Source organism: Zerene cesonia, chromosome 27 (genome assembly GCF_012273895.1).
Source record: "Zerene cesonia ecotype Mississippi chromosome 27, Zerene_cesonia_1.1, whole genome shotgun sequence".
Taxonomy (NCBI): Eukaryota; Metazoa; Arthropoda; class Insecta; order Lepidoptera; family Pieridae; genus Zerene; species Zerene cesonia.
Window position 1 is genome coordinate 700532 of NC_052128.1, and position 15790 is coordinate 716321.

The 15790-nt window shown below is 33.4% G+C and overlaps 1 protein-coding gene across 1 annotated transcript; it reads right to left on the reverse strand.

Annotated features, from left to right (window-relative positions):
* Positions 1–1367: 1367 nt before the first annotated feature.
* Positions 1368–11851, reverse strand: LOC119837415 (nuclear pore complex protein Nup58-like). Its single transcript, XM_038362989.1, has 12 exons — positions 11569–11851; positions 10908–11380; positions 10388–10489; positions 9089–9223; positions 6944–7012; positions 6578–6708; positions 6060–6204; positions 5560–5703; positions 4814–4972; positions 4398–4520; positions 3776–3859; positions 1368–2894 (listed from the first exon to the last, which is right to left on the reverse strand). Exons 1-12 carry the CDS (start codon positions 11646–11648, stop codon positions 2776–2778), a joined length of 1764 nt encoding a protein of 587 aa, XP_038218917.1. The 5' UTR covers positions 11649–11851; the 3' UTR covers positions 1368–2775.
* Between the last annotated feature and the right edge of the window lie 3939 nt (positions 11852–15790).

A 15790-nucleotide genomic window follows, 5' to 3' on the forward strand; every position in this document is an offset into this window, starting at 1 on the left:
AAAAAAAATTGTGCAGCGTGTTCAAAATGCGTGTGCCCGCTTCTGTTATAACATTTCCTATCGTGATCATATTACACCATACTTGATCAAAAACAACTCACTTAAAATGGAATATCGTACCCACTTACACCTAGCTACGCTATTATTTATTGTGTTGAAATACAGAGTGCCTGTTTATTTGTATAATAAATTGAAATGGTTGGCGAATAATAATACTATCTACCAGACTCGACGCGCAGGTTCTTTATTGGAAATTCCCCTACACAGAACATCCACATTTAAGGTATCGAGCCTTAAAATGCTAAAACAACCTTCCGCCGCCTATTCGTTCATAACAAAGTTTATACTCATTTAAATATAAACTTAAGTTATGTCTTCTGGACATTCAAAAACGCCAACAGTTTTAACCTCCCCTCCACTATTTAGTTATCTTAGTATATTATCTAAAAGGTCGGTTTTTATTCATGACATTATACTTATATTGTATCTAGGTATCTAAATGATTAAAAAAAGGATTCTTATTATGTAATCTTAACATTATGTATATTCAACTATATGTGCATTTATGAATATTGTATATTATTGTTATTATTTACACACATATTATAATTAGGTATACATGTATAATTTGATCATATTTTATGAAATATTCATAAATTCAATAGTTGGAGCATGAACACATCCACTGTCAATAAGACATAAGGATTCCACTTAAAATCAGTGTTTGTACACTGAGTAGCAGGCCTAATTAAGGCACATATATATTTTAAATACCTAATAATTGACCTTTATTGTTATATTTGCCTTCGTGTATGTGTCATAATAAACATATTTTCTTTCTATTTTCTATATCCATTCAAAATGAAAAAAAAAAACATAATTTTAAAATTAAGAAATATTCAAGTTGCCCTGCCTCTGGATACCAAGTCATTGTGGCATTTTTGGGCATAAATCGGCGGATTGGTGCGCCACGGCTGCTATGCATATGGCCCCAGAGACCCATGATTATACAACCATAGCTAAGCCGCTAAGCAGCTATTTAAATCATGGGAGGCTTCCTAAAAACCTCACATATAAAGGAGAGCACTATGCTAGCATTCAGTCTTGGATCCCTAGTAAGCCTCGGTTGATAAAAATAAAAGCGTGATTAAATTCACCATAAGTCACATTAAGTCAAATGAGATTGGGTCATTGCTGCACTCCAGTCCATTTCGTAAAGATAATGGTAAGGGATAACTCATTATGTGAATGTTGTATAGACTAAAAATTTAATTGAATTGAACTAGTTACTAGAACTTCAACACAGTACTACCCCATTAATAAAATTAGGACTTTGATAAAGAACAAATTTGATTAGAGTAGAAAAATACATGTACAAACAACATTTATTTAAAGGTATATAAGAAAAACTCAATACCATCCATATTATTAAAAATATTCGTATTCAAATATATTTACTTAAACCATACATTTTATACATTGAACATTATATTTTGTAAATGCATCAAAGTGAAGTGATATTAGAGTAACGATTAACTATTTCATATGTATGTATGTATGTCTGAATGTATAATTGAATATAAAAGACAATGTACCTACTAAATACAGTGACATCTATATGAATTGAAACAGTTGTTTCTATTGTTATTTTAACCTACAAAACATTAAGATTTGTATATTAGAAAATACATAATATACTGTAGAGTCATCAATCACTTTTGGTACATAATTTAGCACTCAGTGAAAAAATATATAAAATTGATTTATGAGAATAGAGCACATAAACAGACAAACTACAGCTTATAAATGCACTCTTACAATACATATTAAAAATAATAAATTGTTTCATTACATTGATATTTAAACAGCATGTTATTTGAAAGCTGTTGTATGTTGTATTGATGTCTTAGATTTAAATTGTAACCATAATGTCTCAACCATACTTATGTGCATTCTTATGACTTCAAGTTTTCTTCATTGATAAAAGGTGTAACAGTTTCCATTCATTATGAAGCAATAATGACTCATTGTTCATGTTACTTTCGAATATTGTACAGTATATGAAAAAACAAACATTGTTAATAATAAAAATGGAAAGTTTATGAAACTTCTCAATTGAAAAATATTTAAAGAGTAGAAAATATTTAATCCACCCGCATTGCTTCGGGTTTGCGTCACGCTTCACGCTGATCCAACTTTTTCTTTTCTTAAACATTTTTCATTATAATACATTTTAAAGTTATGAAAATAAAAAATAGAACTTATCTACGGTTTTAACTTCTCCAGTTTGAAGGTTCTTTTAATAACAGGACCATATTATACTGGGTCAAAATATAATAAAATAACGCAATATTTTGGTTTACTATCTCAACTGTAATTGTGTTCGCATTTTTAACACTGGCCATCCCAGCACTTACCACTTAACAGTACAGCATTGCCCCACTTTTAAAACACTCACAAACAGATTAACACTGCCCATCACTTGGCACTAGCGAGATTAACACTCACACTAACGTCCACCATAAGCATGAAACAATAAACGTCTTGCAATTAACACTCTCCTACCATAATCCGAGTACACCGTAATCTGCACTAGTGCGGATACAGCTGCGGTCAGCAACAGCACTCGAACTAAGACCCACCATTAGCACAAAACATAAACATTTTGCACTTAACACTGGCCCCAATGGCACTAGAACTGCGCACTAGCTCCATGCACTGGGCCAGCTACTTGCCGCTGGGCCGATGTATGCGGCCCAGCTAGGGTCGCCAATATCATTGCTTCCCGCGCTTCCCCGGAGGTTTCTGTAGCTGAAAGGCATCCGCTTGGGCACCAAAGGTTGTGTTCATTGATGCGTTGAGGTTCGGCTGTGGTGTTGGTTGCCAGTTTGATCCTAAAATCATCATAATTATTTTTCATTGCCTTAAAAATCAGCTCTTTATATCACTTCTTCGACTAATAAAAAATTCTTTGATGCATTTCTATTCTTGAGCTTAAAAACGTTTTCTATTCCACATTATTTGTTGTCAATCAATACATAGACAATATTAAGTACATTATTATTTTAAACAAAAATCAAATTACGCCGAAAGTGACACAATTAGACAAAATTTAAATGAATCACATAGAAATACCCAACTTTAAAAAAAATAATTATCAAAACCTAATGAAAAGTTCTGAGATTACAAACAAAAAAAAAATTACAATAGAATTAAGAACTTTCGCCCTTTTTTGAAGGGTACGCAGTTTAAGGTGGGTCCTTAATGTATTACATATTATAATCTCTGTAATTTGCATTTTAAACACTTCGTTATCGTAATGCAATGTATTGCTGACAAATTGTATAAGCAAGGTATGTGTTTTTACACGCTTTTTATTAGCTTCACCTGTATGTTTGTATGTTTGTTTGTAACCGACTTCTTTGGGCGCGATTTTGACCCACTTTAAACGGCCAGATTTCGTTCAAACTTTGTAGATTTATTGAAGACCGATGACAATACACTAATTTGATAAAATTATTCCAATTTAATTTTTAGTTTTATAGCATTGAAATGCTTTATAAATGAGAAATTTTGAAAGAATAGAAAAAATTTGATCACGAGGCAGGATTCGAACCTGCGTATCTTGCCTAACCGTTGCTACGGTTACGGTAAAATTATTCCATTTTTCAATTTGCAAAATACGATTTTTGTTAATTTATATAATTAACCTCTGGCTCTCACAGTAGTTGTTCAAAAATAGTAATTATGCATGCAAGGCAATGAACAAACATACCTGGGGTCTCTGCAACAGGGAATGTAGACAGTGTACTGCCGAGGTATGTGAATGGAGTTGGACCAGCCAAATGTCGTATGTTTCCTGTAGCCAATATTTAACATCATTGAGACCGGTATACTCATAAACAAAGAAAGCCATTTCTAGCATATTAAACACTTTTTGGTTGTTTCGGATCTGCATGGGTTGACTTGAGATAAAGACAGATTAATAAACATAGCAATAATGTATAGCAGTTGGTAATAATATGTCAATAATATTTTCAGCTATCTTTTTAAATAACAGAAGAAATGTTATTCCAGTACACAATCATAATCACTACATCTCTGTCCCTATGTCCCTGTGTATGCTTAAATCTTTAAAACTACACAACAGATTTTGATGAGGTTTTTTTTTAATAGATAAAGTGGTTCAAGAGGAAGGTTTATATGTAGAACATCTATTAAACTACCCCAAATATAACGCGTGCGAAGCCACGGGCAAAGACTTCACGCCCTTATTGGCCAAATATCCAATAAAGATAATAATTTCAATATAATTAATAATTTTTCTTGAGAAGTTCAAAATACAATGCACGGTAGAAGGCAATAAACAATTAGTTTCAATATCATTCAACTCTTACCTAATGCAGCCCGTGGGTCAGAAAGCACAGCACTACTCAGACCGACATCACTAAAGTTGCCAGATTTTGTTTTCTTCCTTGTGCCCTCAGCATCTCGTAGTATCTGGTCTAGGCTCGCATTTGCTACAAAATATCAATGAATATATATCATGTACAAGGTCGATATTTTTATACAGATGCATCATAACCTACCTTATTGATGTAAATTATTAGTTAGACTAAGTAGTAGAGATGAGACAAACTCAAGACTAACTTGGTCATTTGCTTTCCAGCATACAGCTCATAAAGTCTTTAATAATTTATGAATGTACGAAGCATACAATTAAATATTAATTAATCTAATGATTTTGCCACTTTTTCCATACCTATATAACATGTCCTAAAAATTAAGATTGATTAAGTACTATGCCACTCACCGGACTGCGTCTCAAACACATTTGTCGGGTCCTTCAGGACATATTTCCTTAAATTCAAGTATTGTTCCTTCTGAGCTTCAACCTGCGAATGCACGGCTTGCAGGCGACCGGCCAGCGCCACTAGCGACTCGTGCATGCGACGTATACCGAGCGTCAGTTCTGAAATTATATTGTATTATATGTACATCGCTCTATGTAGGAAGCAAAAAGATTTTATGAAAGGACAATAAAATATCATAGTGAGTCTATAGACAAACTTAAAGGAATTTTATCGAATACAATTATAATTTAAAAACAATTATTTCATTATTATTTTTATTAGTATTGTATATTTCGTGTGAAATATACAATACTAATATATTTTTAATGTAGTAGTCGAGCACAATTCGGCACAAATAGGGCCTGTTCGCATCGGGGAGGTACCACACCCATATAGAAACCGGCGTGAAATAATAGCATGCTACTAGTATAGTAAGTGGCCAGAGGCCCATTTCCTTTTCCTCATACTTCCAGGCCATTCCTTCTGTCCAGTCATCAAATTTCTCGTATACATTTTATCAGTATATATCACAATAAAACATGAGAACTACCAGAAGGAATATAGCCTTTCCCTTGGAAAGCTAATTTGGGGGGGACAGGTCCAACACGCAGAGTCCAGTCCCCCTTTAATGATTTTTAATGGGACATGGGGATGGGTTGTGGGACACAATTATCATTAGATTATGAATTTATATAATATGACATACCTTGTTCAGTAAGCAGTTTCGGCGACGATTGCATTTGCTTATCTGCGACGTCCATTTGACGGCGGAATGTTATAATTTGCTGCTCCAATTCCGATATTAATTCCTTCACGTACGTTGGCGGTGTTATGCCCTCGAGTTCTGAGCCTGTAACAACATAATTTATTGGTAAGCTAGCCACTTGTCCCACCTATATAGAAATCAATAATAATCTTAACATATAATAATACAGAAAGAGTTTTTTCTGTTTGCCTGTTTGTATGTTGGTCAATAACGTCAAAACCACCTATTTTGGCTAAATGGTGTAATTTTGTATGGTCTTTCACGATTGGTTTCAACAGAGGTGTCTAAGAAGTTTTTGGCTAAAATATATAGCTAACGAGATATACGTATATAAAATTAAAAAACTCTCTCTTCGGAAATCCACAAAGCACAAAATTCGAGCCGAGAGGGGCAAGTAATTTAAAAAATATCCATTCATTCTTTTGATCATTAACACATACCGAGTGGTTCTCTAGCCGCAGTCTCGGCAGCGGCAAGCGCGGCGGCCGCCGAAGCCCTGAGCCGGCGGGACTGCGCCCTGCAGCGGGACGTCTCACCGCAGAGAGATAGGGCTGCGCGAAGAGTGCACTCTGCTTCGCGGCTCACCTGGAATCATGTCAAATTTTTATTTATTTACTAGCGATTCGCCCCGACATTGCCCGTTCACACAATATGTATCAGAAATATTATTGTGATAGATATAAAATATAATAAAACAAAATATAGAAATTACAGCTGTTAATGCTATAATTTTTGTAATTTATAATGATGATACTTTTCCAACCTTATCCCAAGAAAAAACAATTTTGACGAGAACTTTATAGAAAAAAAAACTAGTATGTCTTGAAAAAAGGCATGATTTAGTTTAAATATAATTTAACAATGATTATATATTACCATACATATTTGTTAATTTATCAGTATGATTGTGCTGTTTCATTCTGTTTCTTAATGATTTTATGGTCTAACATCTACATACCTTTTGTAGCGGCTTAATGGACACCCGCATTATATCAGAGCTGAGGGACTTTTGCTTCTTAACAAACTCCTTGAAGGATTCCACTGTTGTACCTATTTCATTGGGTAGTTTTGTCTGTTTTGGCGGCTCAGCTAGAAAAGACACAAATAGTATTAAAAATTATATTGAACCGAGTAGCAATACATCCTCTAAATAAATATATAAGTACCTAGTTTTAATGTGGACACACTTATTATTTAATATAGAAAATGTCATATATATAAACTAAGTCAAGGGTAATTAACCATGACCATCTGTTTTTTTTGTGTTTCTCTATATGGAGATGTGGTTGTGTGCGTGTGTCTGTTAATTAATGAATAAACTCACTTTTTCCATCAGAAGCACCAGTCGTACCGCTTGTAGGTACCGCACCGCCCAATCCCAAACTTGGTGTAGCTAAAAAAACAAATGTTTAATGTATACAACACAAATAAAGAAAAAAATATTTGAATATGCACAGATTTCACAAGACGCGAAGTCATGTATTTTTTTCCTACTAGAGATTGGACTTACAGCTGAGCGGAATGCTTATTATGCTATACATACAAAATTGTTTTTATTTGATCACTTTAAATTAGAAATTTTAGAATAATAGAAAAAAATTGATCACGAGGCGGGATCCCGCAGCAACACCTAGCCACCCGTGTCTCTACTTGACAATCGAATTTATTCTACTCTTTCGGTTTCATGTGCCTAAGGGGAAAAAACGGATTTAACAAAGGCCGTGTTTTGGTATTTGTTGCCGTGTTTGTATATTGGTTGAAATGGTTCTTAATCATCTCAATAGATGGCGCGGAGTGTCCCTTATGCAGTTGTAGCACTCTGGGGTCATGTCCATACCCTATGGTGAAAGACTTTTTAAAATTGGTCCAATAGCTCCTGATTAGAGTGTACAAACAAACAAACACTATATTATTTGTCAGGAAATATAGATTTTAGAGATAAACAACCTCTAAATATGAAAAAAGGATAGGAGGTAAAGGAGGCAACTAAATGCACTTGAATATTATTCTAAATATTCCAATTCCCAGACTATGTTAAGGTTTCACATAATAGTAAATTAGCCAGTTAAAAACAGTACATACATATAACCTAAGTGAAAATCCAAGTAACTACTACAATATTACAATTGCTCTTATTTTTCCTTGTCGAGAATGATTATTGATTAAAGAGAAAAAACCCACAACGCTTTTTGCACACAATGTACTAATTTTTAATAATAAACTAAACTACCTTTAAATTGTCCAACAAATTTCAATGAGCTTTCAAATAAAATCATCAGAATCGATTTGCTCTATCAAATGTTAAAAACAACATACATAGTGGAATTAAGATTCTCCTCTTTTTAAAGCCGGCTGGCTGTAATTAAATTTTTCACCAACACATAGTGATTGAGGATATTTGCAAAAATGTTACATCAGGGCTTTTGGTCTTTGAGCATAGCATATATAATAACTTTGTTGGGTTGTATAAATTATATTAATTAAAAAAATGCATATACAATTTTATCTTACTAGAATACTACATATAATTATTATTACATACATCGCAACATTCAACCCTATAATACTTTTTTAACTTGTATCTATTTCAATAAAATGATGTGATTATATACCCGTAATTGATAAATTTTCACAGTGGAATTTATTTGTACTTCCCGTTTTATTACCTGCAAGATGTGTGGATTCAATAAGGTTTATCTAAATATTTATTTTATTATTAGTGGTAGTTCCTGAGATTAGCATGTTCAAACAAACAAACCCTTCAACTTTATATAATTTTTATAGATCATGGATAAGAAATATTCATTCATACAATTATGAACAAAGATCAAACAATTTTACTATAAAGCAATATGTACTGAATAAACCAATTTATTTCAATAACTTCTTTAAGGTTTACTGACATTGGTTTTCTTTTTACTTCAGATAATTGTCAATAATTTATATGGAACTCACACGTAGGAGTTATCATAGGATAACAATCCCTTTTTGCCGATTTTAAGGTATAACTTGCGTCTATATTTTGCACTGGACTATGCAATGGTAGGATCGGGCTAAGTGCATTTACTTGCGGTAGCATTTGGAATGTCTGCGTTATGGGTATGTAGGGAAATGAGGAATTGGGGTTCATTGCACTGTAAATAAACATGCCATTAAAAAGCTATAAGATAAGGAGAAATTACACCAATTAAAATCCATATAATTAACATTTTGATAACATGGATAGTTATATAAACAATGAAAATTATTGAAAATCTGTCTTTTGGACAAGTATGAACTGTGTCTCAGGAGAATGAATTGTCTTTGGATAGCTGTCCATTCATCCTTTAGTATGTAATTTAATTGGTTAGAGCTTCAACTGAAATTGATAGTCACTAATAAGGCACTCCTAAATTTTTATCTTGTTATTGCTCACTGTTTAAACCCGTAACTTCTTACACCATACATTCTAACCCATCAGTTTACTCACCAAAACTACTACTGGTAGTGGTAGTAGAAGCAAACAAACCCAAACCAGACTGAGCTGTGGTGGTGGCACCGAACCCGAAACTACCGAGCCCGCCTAAACCTGCACTGGTGGTTGTTGTTGTACCAAATGATAAACCTGAAATGAGATGGACAAGTGATAAGGTTTGTTGGTGTTCACTTATATTAATTGATAGTTGGTGTTACTGTTAATCTATTTGCGAGGTTAAATCTTTTGTAATCTTTATATTTTTTTTTTATCTTTTGCTTCCAAAATTAAGAGAATGACTTTGCAAAAATTTACAATGAGTGCCCATGTTATGCATATTAGTATGATTCTAATTGTGAAAATAAGTGTTCAGAGTTAATTTTGTGATTTTATTTCTATTGTATCATATTTGTAGAGTTGTTTTTTCAACACAGCTTTTTTATTTAGTGGATTATTATACTTGAAGTGATTAGAAAAGACACTTGACCTCATGCAGTATTCTCATGTAATATGATGATACAATTAATTAAAAGGAAGTCTTTAAATGTACATAAACACTTATTACTTAAGTACATATTTAATCTAGATTGTAGATTATGTGACTATGAATCTTAAAAATATATATAGATAATTAACTAAATATATAGATAATTAACTACTATTTTGTGAATACCATTACCTATTTTAGAACAGTTTGTTGAGATAAATTAATACAGTAAAAAAAAATAAGAAACAATATATATATATTATATATATATATATTATATATATATATATATATATATAATAGAATAAACTTAATAAGTAAATGATTAATTTTAATCTTAATCAAGATAACAGTCTAGTACCTTGATAAGTGAAACAACTACAAAGTTTGAATTAAATCTGTATCTTAAAGTATCCCAATATAAAAAGTTTCACCCAAGTCAACTCATACCGTCTGTTTACCAAATTTCTTAGTGTCGGCATGATTGACTGACAAACATCCAAAAATCAAACTTTTCCATTTATAAGTGTGAAATGTGATAGCTACTGTGACAATAATAAAACCTACTATACCATTGAATTAAATTCATGTATGTATATCAATACTAGCTGCGCCCCGCGGTTTCACCCGCGTAAGTCCGTATCCCGTAGGAATATCGGGATAAAAAATAGATGTTGGCCGATTCTCAGACCTACCCAATATGCTTACCAAATTTCAGAGGAATCGGTCAAGCCGTTTCGGAGGAGTATGGCAACGAAAACTGTGACACGAGAATTTTATATATATAGATTAGCAAGGTGCTAATGTTTGTGCAATTAGGTATTCACCTGTAGAAGCAGTGGTGGCTGCAGTACCAAAACTCAAGCCTCCAGTGCCTAATCCAGTCCCAAATGATGTATTTGCCGCACCAAATGCAGGAGTTGTTGTACCTTTGATAAAATATTAAGGTTTAACTTTAATTTATATAGGTATTAGCTACATGGTTTCTCCCTTGAATGATGTGGTGTAAGCAAATATTTCTAGAGTATTTAAATGGTATATAAGCTACGAAACAAGTGTTATCATACCTATTCAGTAGATTTTGCATTTTGAGTAACAAACACAAATATTACTTAAATATATTTTAGAAACAAGCACATTTATAATTTTAATACAATACATATAATTTAAAGTATTTTAACAGTATTATGATAAAATACTACAAAGAATATAGTTGTTTTAGTTGGGTTAATGTTATGTATAACAAACATTAGTAATAATTGAGTATTGAAAATTATACAAACTTAAATTTATATAAACTTTGTGTCATAATGCAAGTAACATAAAAATAAATATACATTAACATACCAAATGCAGGTGCTGCGGAGCTAGCACCAAAAGTCGGAGCTGCTGTTCCAAATGCTGGAGCAGATGATGTTGAGCCAAAGGCAGGTGTTGCGGTCCCAAAAGTTGGGGCAGTCGATGCTGCACCAAACGCAGGGGCACTAGACGTAGCACCAAAAGCAGGAGCTGCGGAAGTAGCACCAAATGCTGGTGTCGCAGTGGTCCCAAAAGCTGGCGTTGTTGTGGCTCCAAATGCTGGTGTTGCTGTGGCCCCAAAAGCTGGCGTTGTTGTGGCTCCAAATGCTGGTGTTGCTGTGGCCCCAAATGCCGGTGTGGTACTAGCGCCAAACGTTGGCTGGGCTGTTGAGGTAGCGCCAAACGTCGAGCCGAAAGCGGGTGTAGTGGTCCCAAACGCGGGCGCCGATGTCGCTGGCGTGCCAAACAAACCAGTAGATGGCTGCGATGTAGCACCTAACCCAAAACCGGGAGTTGCTGGTCTGAAATATATAAATGCACATACAGATGATATCGGAAAAGAAACAATGTGACATTGACTTTTTCTACTACCAAAAAGCTATCAACACTTATCTGTTTGTAGAAAAGAGGTTATATGCAAACTGTACTATTTTTTAGGCAAATGCTTTATTTCTAGATATAAAATGGTGACTATTTCTTTAAAACTTACTTGTTAGCTCCGAAATTAAAACCACCAGATAAACCAGTAGTTGCGGGAGCACTTGAAGGTGTACCAAATGAAAACGACATTTTTACTGATTTTATTTTTTGAGTCTACACTAAACTGTCTATAGTACGATTCAAAAAAATTGTTGTTCTATAGAAATAAAAAACATTTCAACATATTTCTAAACTTTAGTAACTCTGTCAACCGCTCGTTGCTACCACAGACACAGCCCCATATTATTATACTACTCTCTACACAGCCCACAGTTGCCAGTTGGTATAAAACGGAAAACCCGTTAAAAGTCATCCGTCAATTCAGTCATGAGTTAAACCACAGATTAAGAACTAGTTCCTACGAGTCAAACTGCAAACGGTCAACACCACAGATTAAAAAATATGCTGCTAGTCGGCACCAAAGATTCAAAAGTCAATACTAAGTACTTAGGTACTTGCTAGATGCCAGCTGCAAATTATTGTGTGAAACTTCAGTGTTGTCACTCGTAGGAATTTTGGAAAGTTACTGTCGAGTTCTGTAAACCTGCTATAGACTAATGCTTGAATTTGTTATTATTATATAATTATTGTTATTATATAAAAATTCGGCCGCTTTTGTGTCATAGTAAAAAAAAAATAAAATAATTGGAAGTCAAGGATAGAAAATGTCATTTTAGAACTTCACTGTCATTTTAAAGTCTTGTACGTGAAGGATTTGCGATAAAGCATTAAATTTATTAACATATAAACATGAATTTCTTGGCAAATGGTGGTTGTTTAATTCGTTCATGTAAAGCAGTTTATAAAACAACACCAACAATGTTGGAATTAACCTGGCTTCCACTGCATTATCCCCAAGCAGATAAGAACATATACATACGTCCATCACAGAAGACAAGGGAACAGCTATATAAAAGGCTGCCTACAGGCAATCTTGCAATAAAATCAGGCTACACGAGTCGGGCAGAAATCATTAATTATTCTGGGGTTGCCGTTGAATAAAAGACAAACTAAGGAATTCCTTTTTCTTCTTTCTTTTTTGTTCGAACAGAGAGCAGATAAATAATGCGTTTTATTTTGATTGTTGACACTCACTTTCGCGTTATTAGATGCTTGCTTTTACTTTAATTTAACATAAAGCGGTATGGTATTTTTTTTAAATATTTATGCGAGCGCCATCTCTTACACACGTTTTTAACTAACTGATTCTACTTTGCTTTAAGGTAATCGAAGTTAATATAATCGCTACCTAGATGGAGATATTTAGAATGTATCTAAATTACTAGTATGATATTATGATATGTGTTCTAAACGTATCTTATGAAATATATTTATTATGATGACCGAAGCAAATAAAATTGTGTTAATTTTCTTAACAAATTATTTGTAATTCTATAAATGTTAATATTTACAAACTAACAAACAGCTAGGAATATATCTACTAATTTAGTCACACAGCCACCCATCGATTACACACTTTTATACCGGTTTTCACCTTTCTTAAATATGTAATAAATTTGTTTGCATAATATTTATTATTAACCAAACCCAAATTTATTCAAATCATCCAAACTCACTCGATCATTTAATCGAGTATGAGGAAAAGGTGTGGGAATATGTTTTCCTTTTTTATTTTCTTATTTAGATTATTGAAAATGGCGGGCAATTGAATTATATAATAGCAAAAGAGTTAATTAATATCATATAATAGCAAAAGAGTTAATTTAATAAACAAATATAAAAAAATGTCTCATCAAATACGTTCCTGAGATGATGTATGAAGAAAAACGATGCTACAGTCTGCTTTTCACCTCATAATTTATTTAATGTGCAAAAATGAGATTCGTAGTTTAGGACAACAGCGTAATTAGCATAAAAATTATTGGTGAGCTTAGTTGGCTGTACCACGCTATACGCTTCGTACAGCACACGGTTGTTATACCTCTCGACCATTAACTGGACGCGATGAATAAAACAAAAGGAAAACCCAATCCAATGATCCCAAGTGCATCCCTGTTACGCATCGATCGAACACACACATACACACACAGACGCAGTGCGAATAAAACAAAATGCATCCCCCTCCCCTTTAGTCTAGTCTAGACAACAAAGGAGAGACAGCCCACGTTATTACGGTCTTGGCGCGAACAAAACTCGACTCAATTTTGAGGTTATAAACATGGCGCGAAACGCACGCAAATTTTATTACCAACAGGAAGCAATGTGTTAGGTGAAATTTAAACTTAATTGCGTTTACAGATTTTACGGTGCGGATGTTGAGTGCAAAGTGGAAAACTGATAAAGGCTAGGTGGGTGTAGGGTATGGCGCGAAAACTTCTAGTTACGTAGCCGAGTCTGAGTAACGTTAATGTCACTAACGATTTAGGCAAATGACGGAACTATTTTAAAATGTCGAAAAAAGTAATATGATATAGTAGGAAATTTTAAAGAACTGTGTCATGAACTGAAAATGAAATGAACTGTATCAACGTAGGTGTATGATTTCTATGATGGCATTTATTTCTGTTTTTTGACGATTCAAACACACTTCTAAAGGTAGTTTACACGAACGTAGAATTTGAGTAGTTAATATTGCGACACTTTATGAATTATGAATACCTACATATTGGATTATATTGAATATTGACTTAAATATTACAGTAAATATGTACTACTTATTGTGTGCAATAGTCTTATTATTGCCTATTTTAATAATGAATATGGGTACTTGATAAATACAAATTAAATGTTATCTGTTTCAGATTTATCGTCATAATTGTAAACATACAGCATTTTCATTCAAAACGTAGTTATTTGGCGTAGTTACAAGCCGAGAAGTTATTTTGTACGACCCAATACGAGGAAGTGTCCCATTGAAATTATTTGCTTAAACCTGAAATTGCTGTAGCCGACGTCGGCAATTCCTCTTGAAATATAAAATCAAAGTTCACCCCAACTCGTCCTTTGCAGTGTATCTTTTCTTCAGTTTTCTAATTAAAAATCGGGAAAGTCAATTAAAGTTGTGCGATCGTGGCCCCCGGCTGTGCTTGGTTTGGTTTCAGCTAATGAATTGTTGAAGATCAAGTTTGATATTGAATTATTATCTTGGATATCGATTCATTGAGATTTAACAGGCGTTCTTATTTAACGAGAATGTACTTTATATGAATTTTACTGTTGGAGTCTAAAGTTAAGAGTAGAAAGTATAAAATATAAATGATGGAAAATAAAGGATAATAATTAATCTATATTCATGCATTCGTATTTTCAACGTTTTATTATTGAAGTTTACAGGACAGTTTATACTCGAATACAAATTATCTTATTGCGTTTGGTTTATGGAAAAGGTGGATTTAATAAAAACAAATTGCTTAATAGATTAATACATATTTCCAACCAAAAGTTAAATAAACCAGTATTTGTTCGTCTGCTTTTAATCTAAAGAATATTAGACCATTATTATGCTAACCGCCAAATGCAAAGCGATGAAGTCATTTTGGCGGCAATTGACTTGTTTACCACAGACTAACCAATAATGTCGCTATTCACGATACAGCACCCCATTCATAAACACACGTAGCGCAATAAAAGCAGTGACATTGTCAGTGGTCGATGGTGGTTCGTGGTGGCGTGTCGCGACGCATCGATCGTCACCTGTAGCCTTTGTAGACTTCCCTGTATGCACTATGGTTATATTTACAGGCTATCAGTCTGGTCAGTTAATTGCTTGAACGATATCATAGATTGTTTATTTGATTCATTTTTATTAAATACAATTTATTTTATTATCCTGTATTTTGTTTTCATTTATTAAGACAAAAACTGCAAAGCTTAAAAAATGAAAAGTTAAAAAAGTGTAAGAACTGTAATTGTTTCCGATTTCGGGACTAATTTACCATTTAATGATGCCGTGTATAACTCAATAATTAGCAAATTAAGCAACGTACTGCATTAAATCTGTCAATGATATCAATTTTCTGAATATTAATGTATTATCTGAAATAAAGGAAAAGCTAACTGGGTTAATTAACTCTGACAATAAACTAACAGTAGGTATAGTCTGTTGGCTGCATTTTATCGTAAAACCGAACCCTTACAAGGTTTGCGCGGGAAACTTAGACACATAAATAACAGTTCAAGCTTATTTCAACGCTTTTAACCTAGAATAATGAATGTCTTGAACAGAATTAATGCTTTCAGCTAATTACTTTCACGGTGGAGGCTAATGGTTT

Bases quoted from the DNA above. Each gene is read 5' to 3' on its own strand.
- LOC119837415 (XM_038362989.1), bottom strand. From the start codon at position 11,648: ATGTCGTTTTCATTTGGTACACCTTCAAGTGCTCCCGCAACTACTGGT. The intron at 4,973-5,559 runs GTATGTCATATT...ATATAATTTCAG, and splicing joins GAAACTGCTTACTGAACAAG to AACTGACGCTCGGTATACGT. The intron at 3,860-4,397 runs GTAAGAGTTGAA...TATTGGCTACAG, and splicing joins TGACCCACGGGCTGCATTAG to GAAACATACGACATTTGGCT.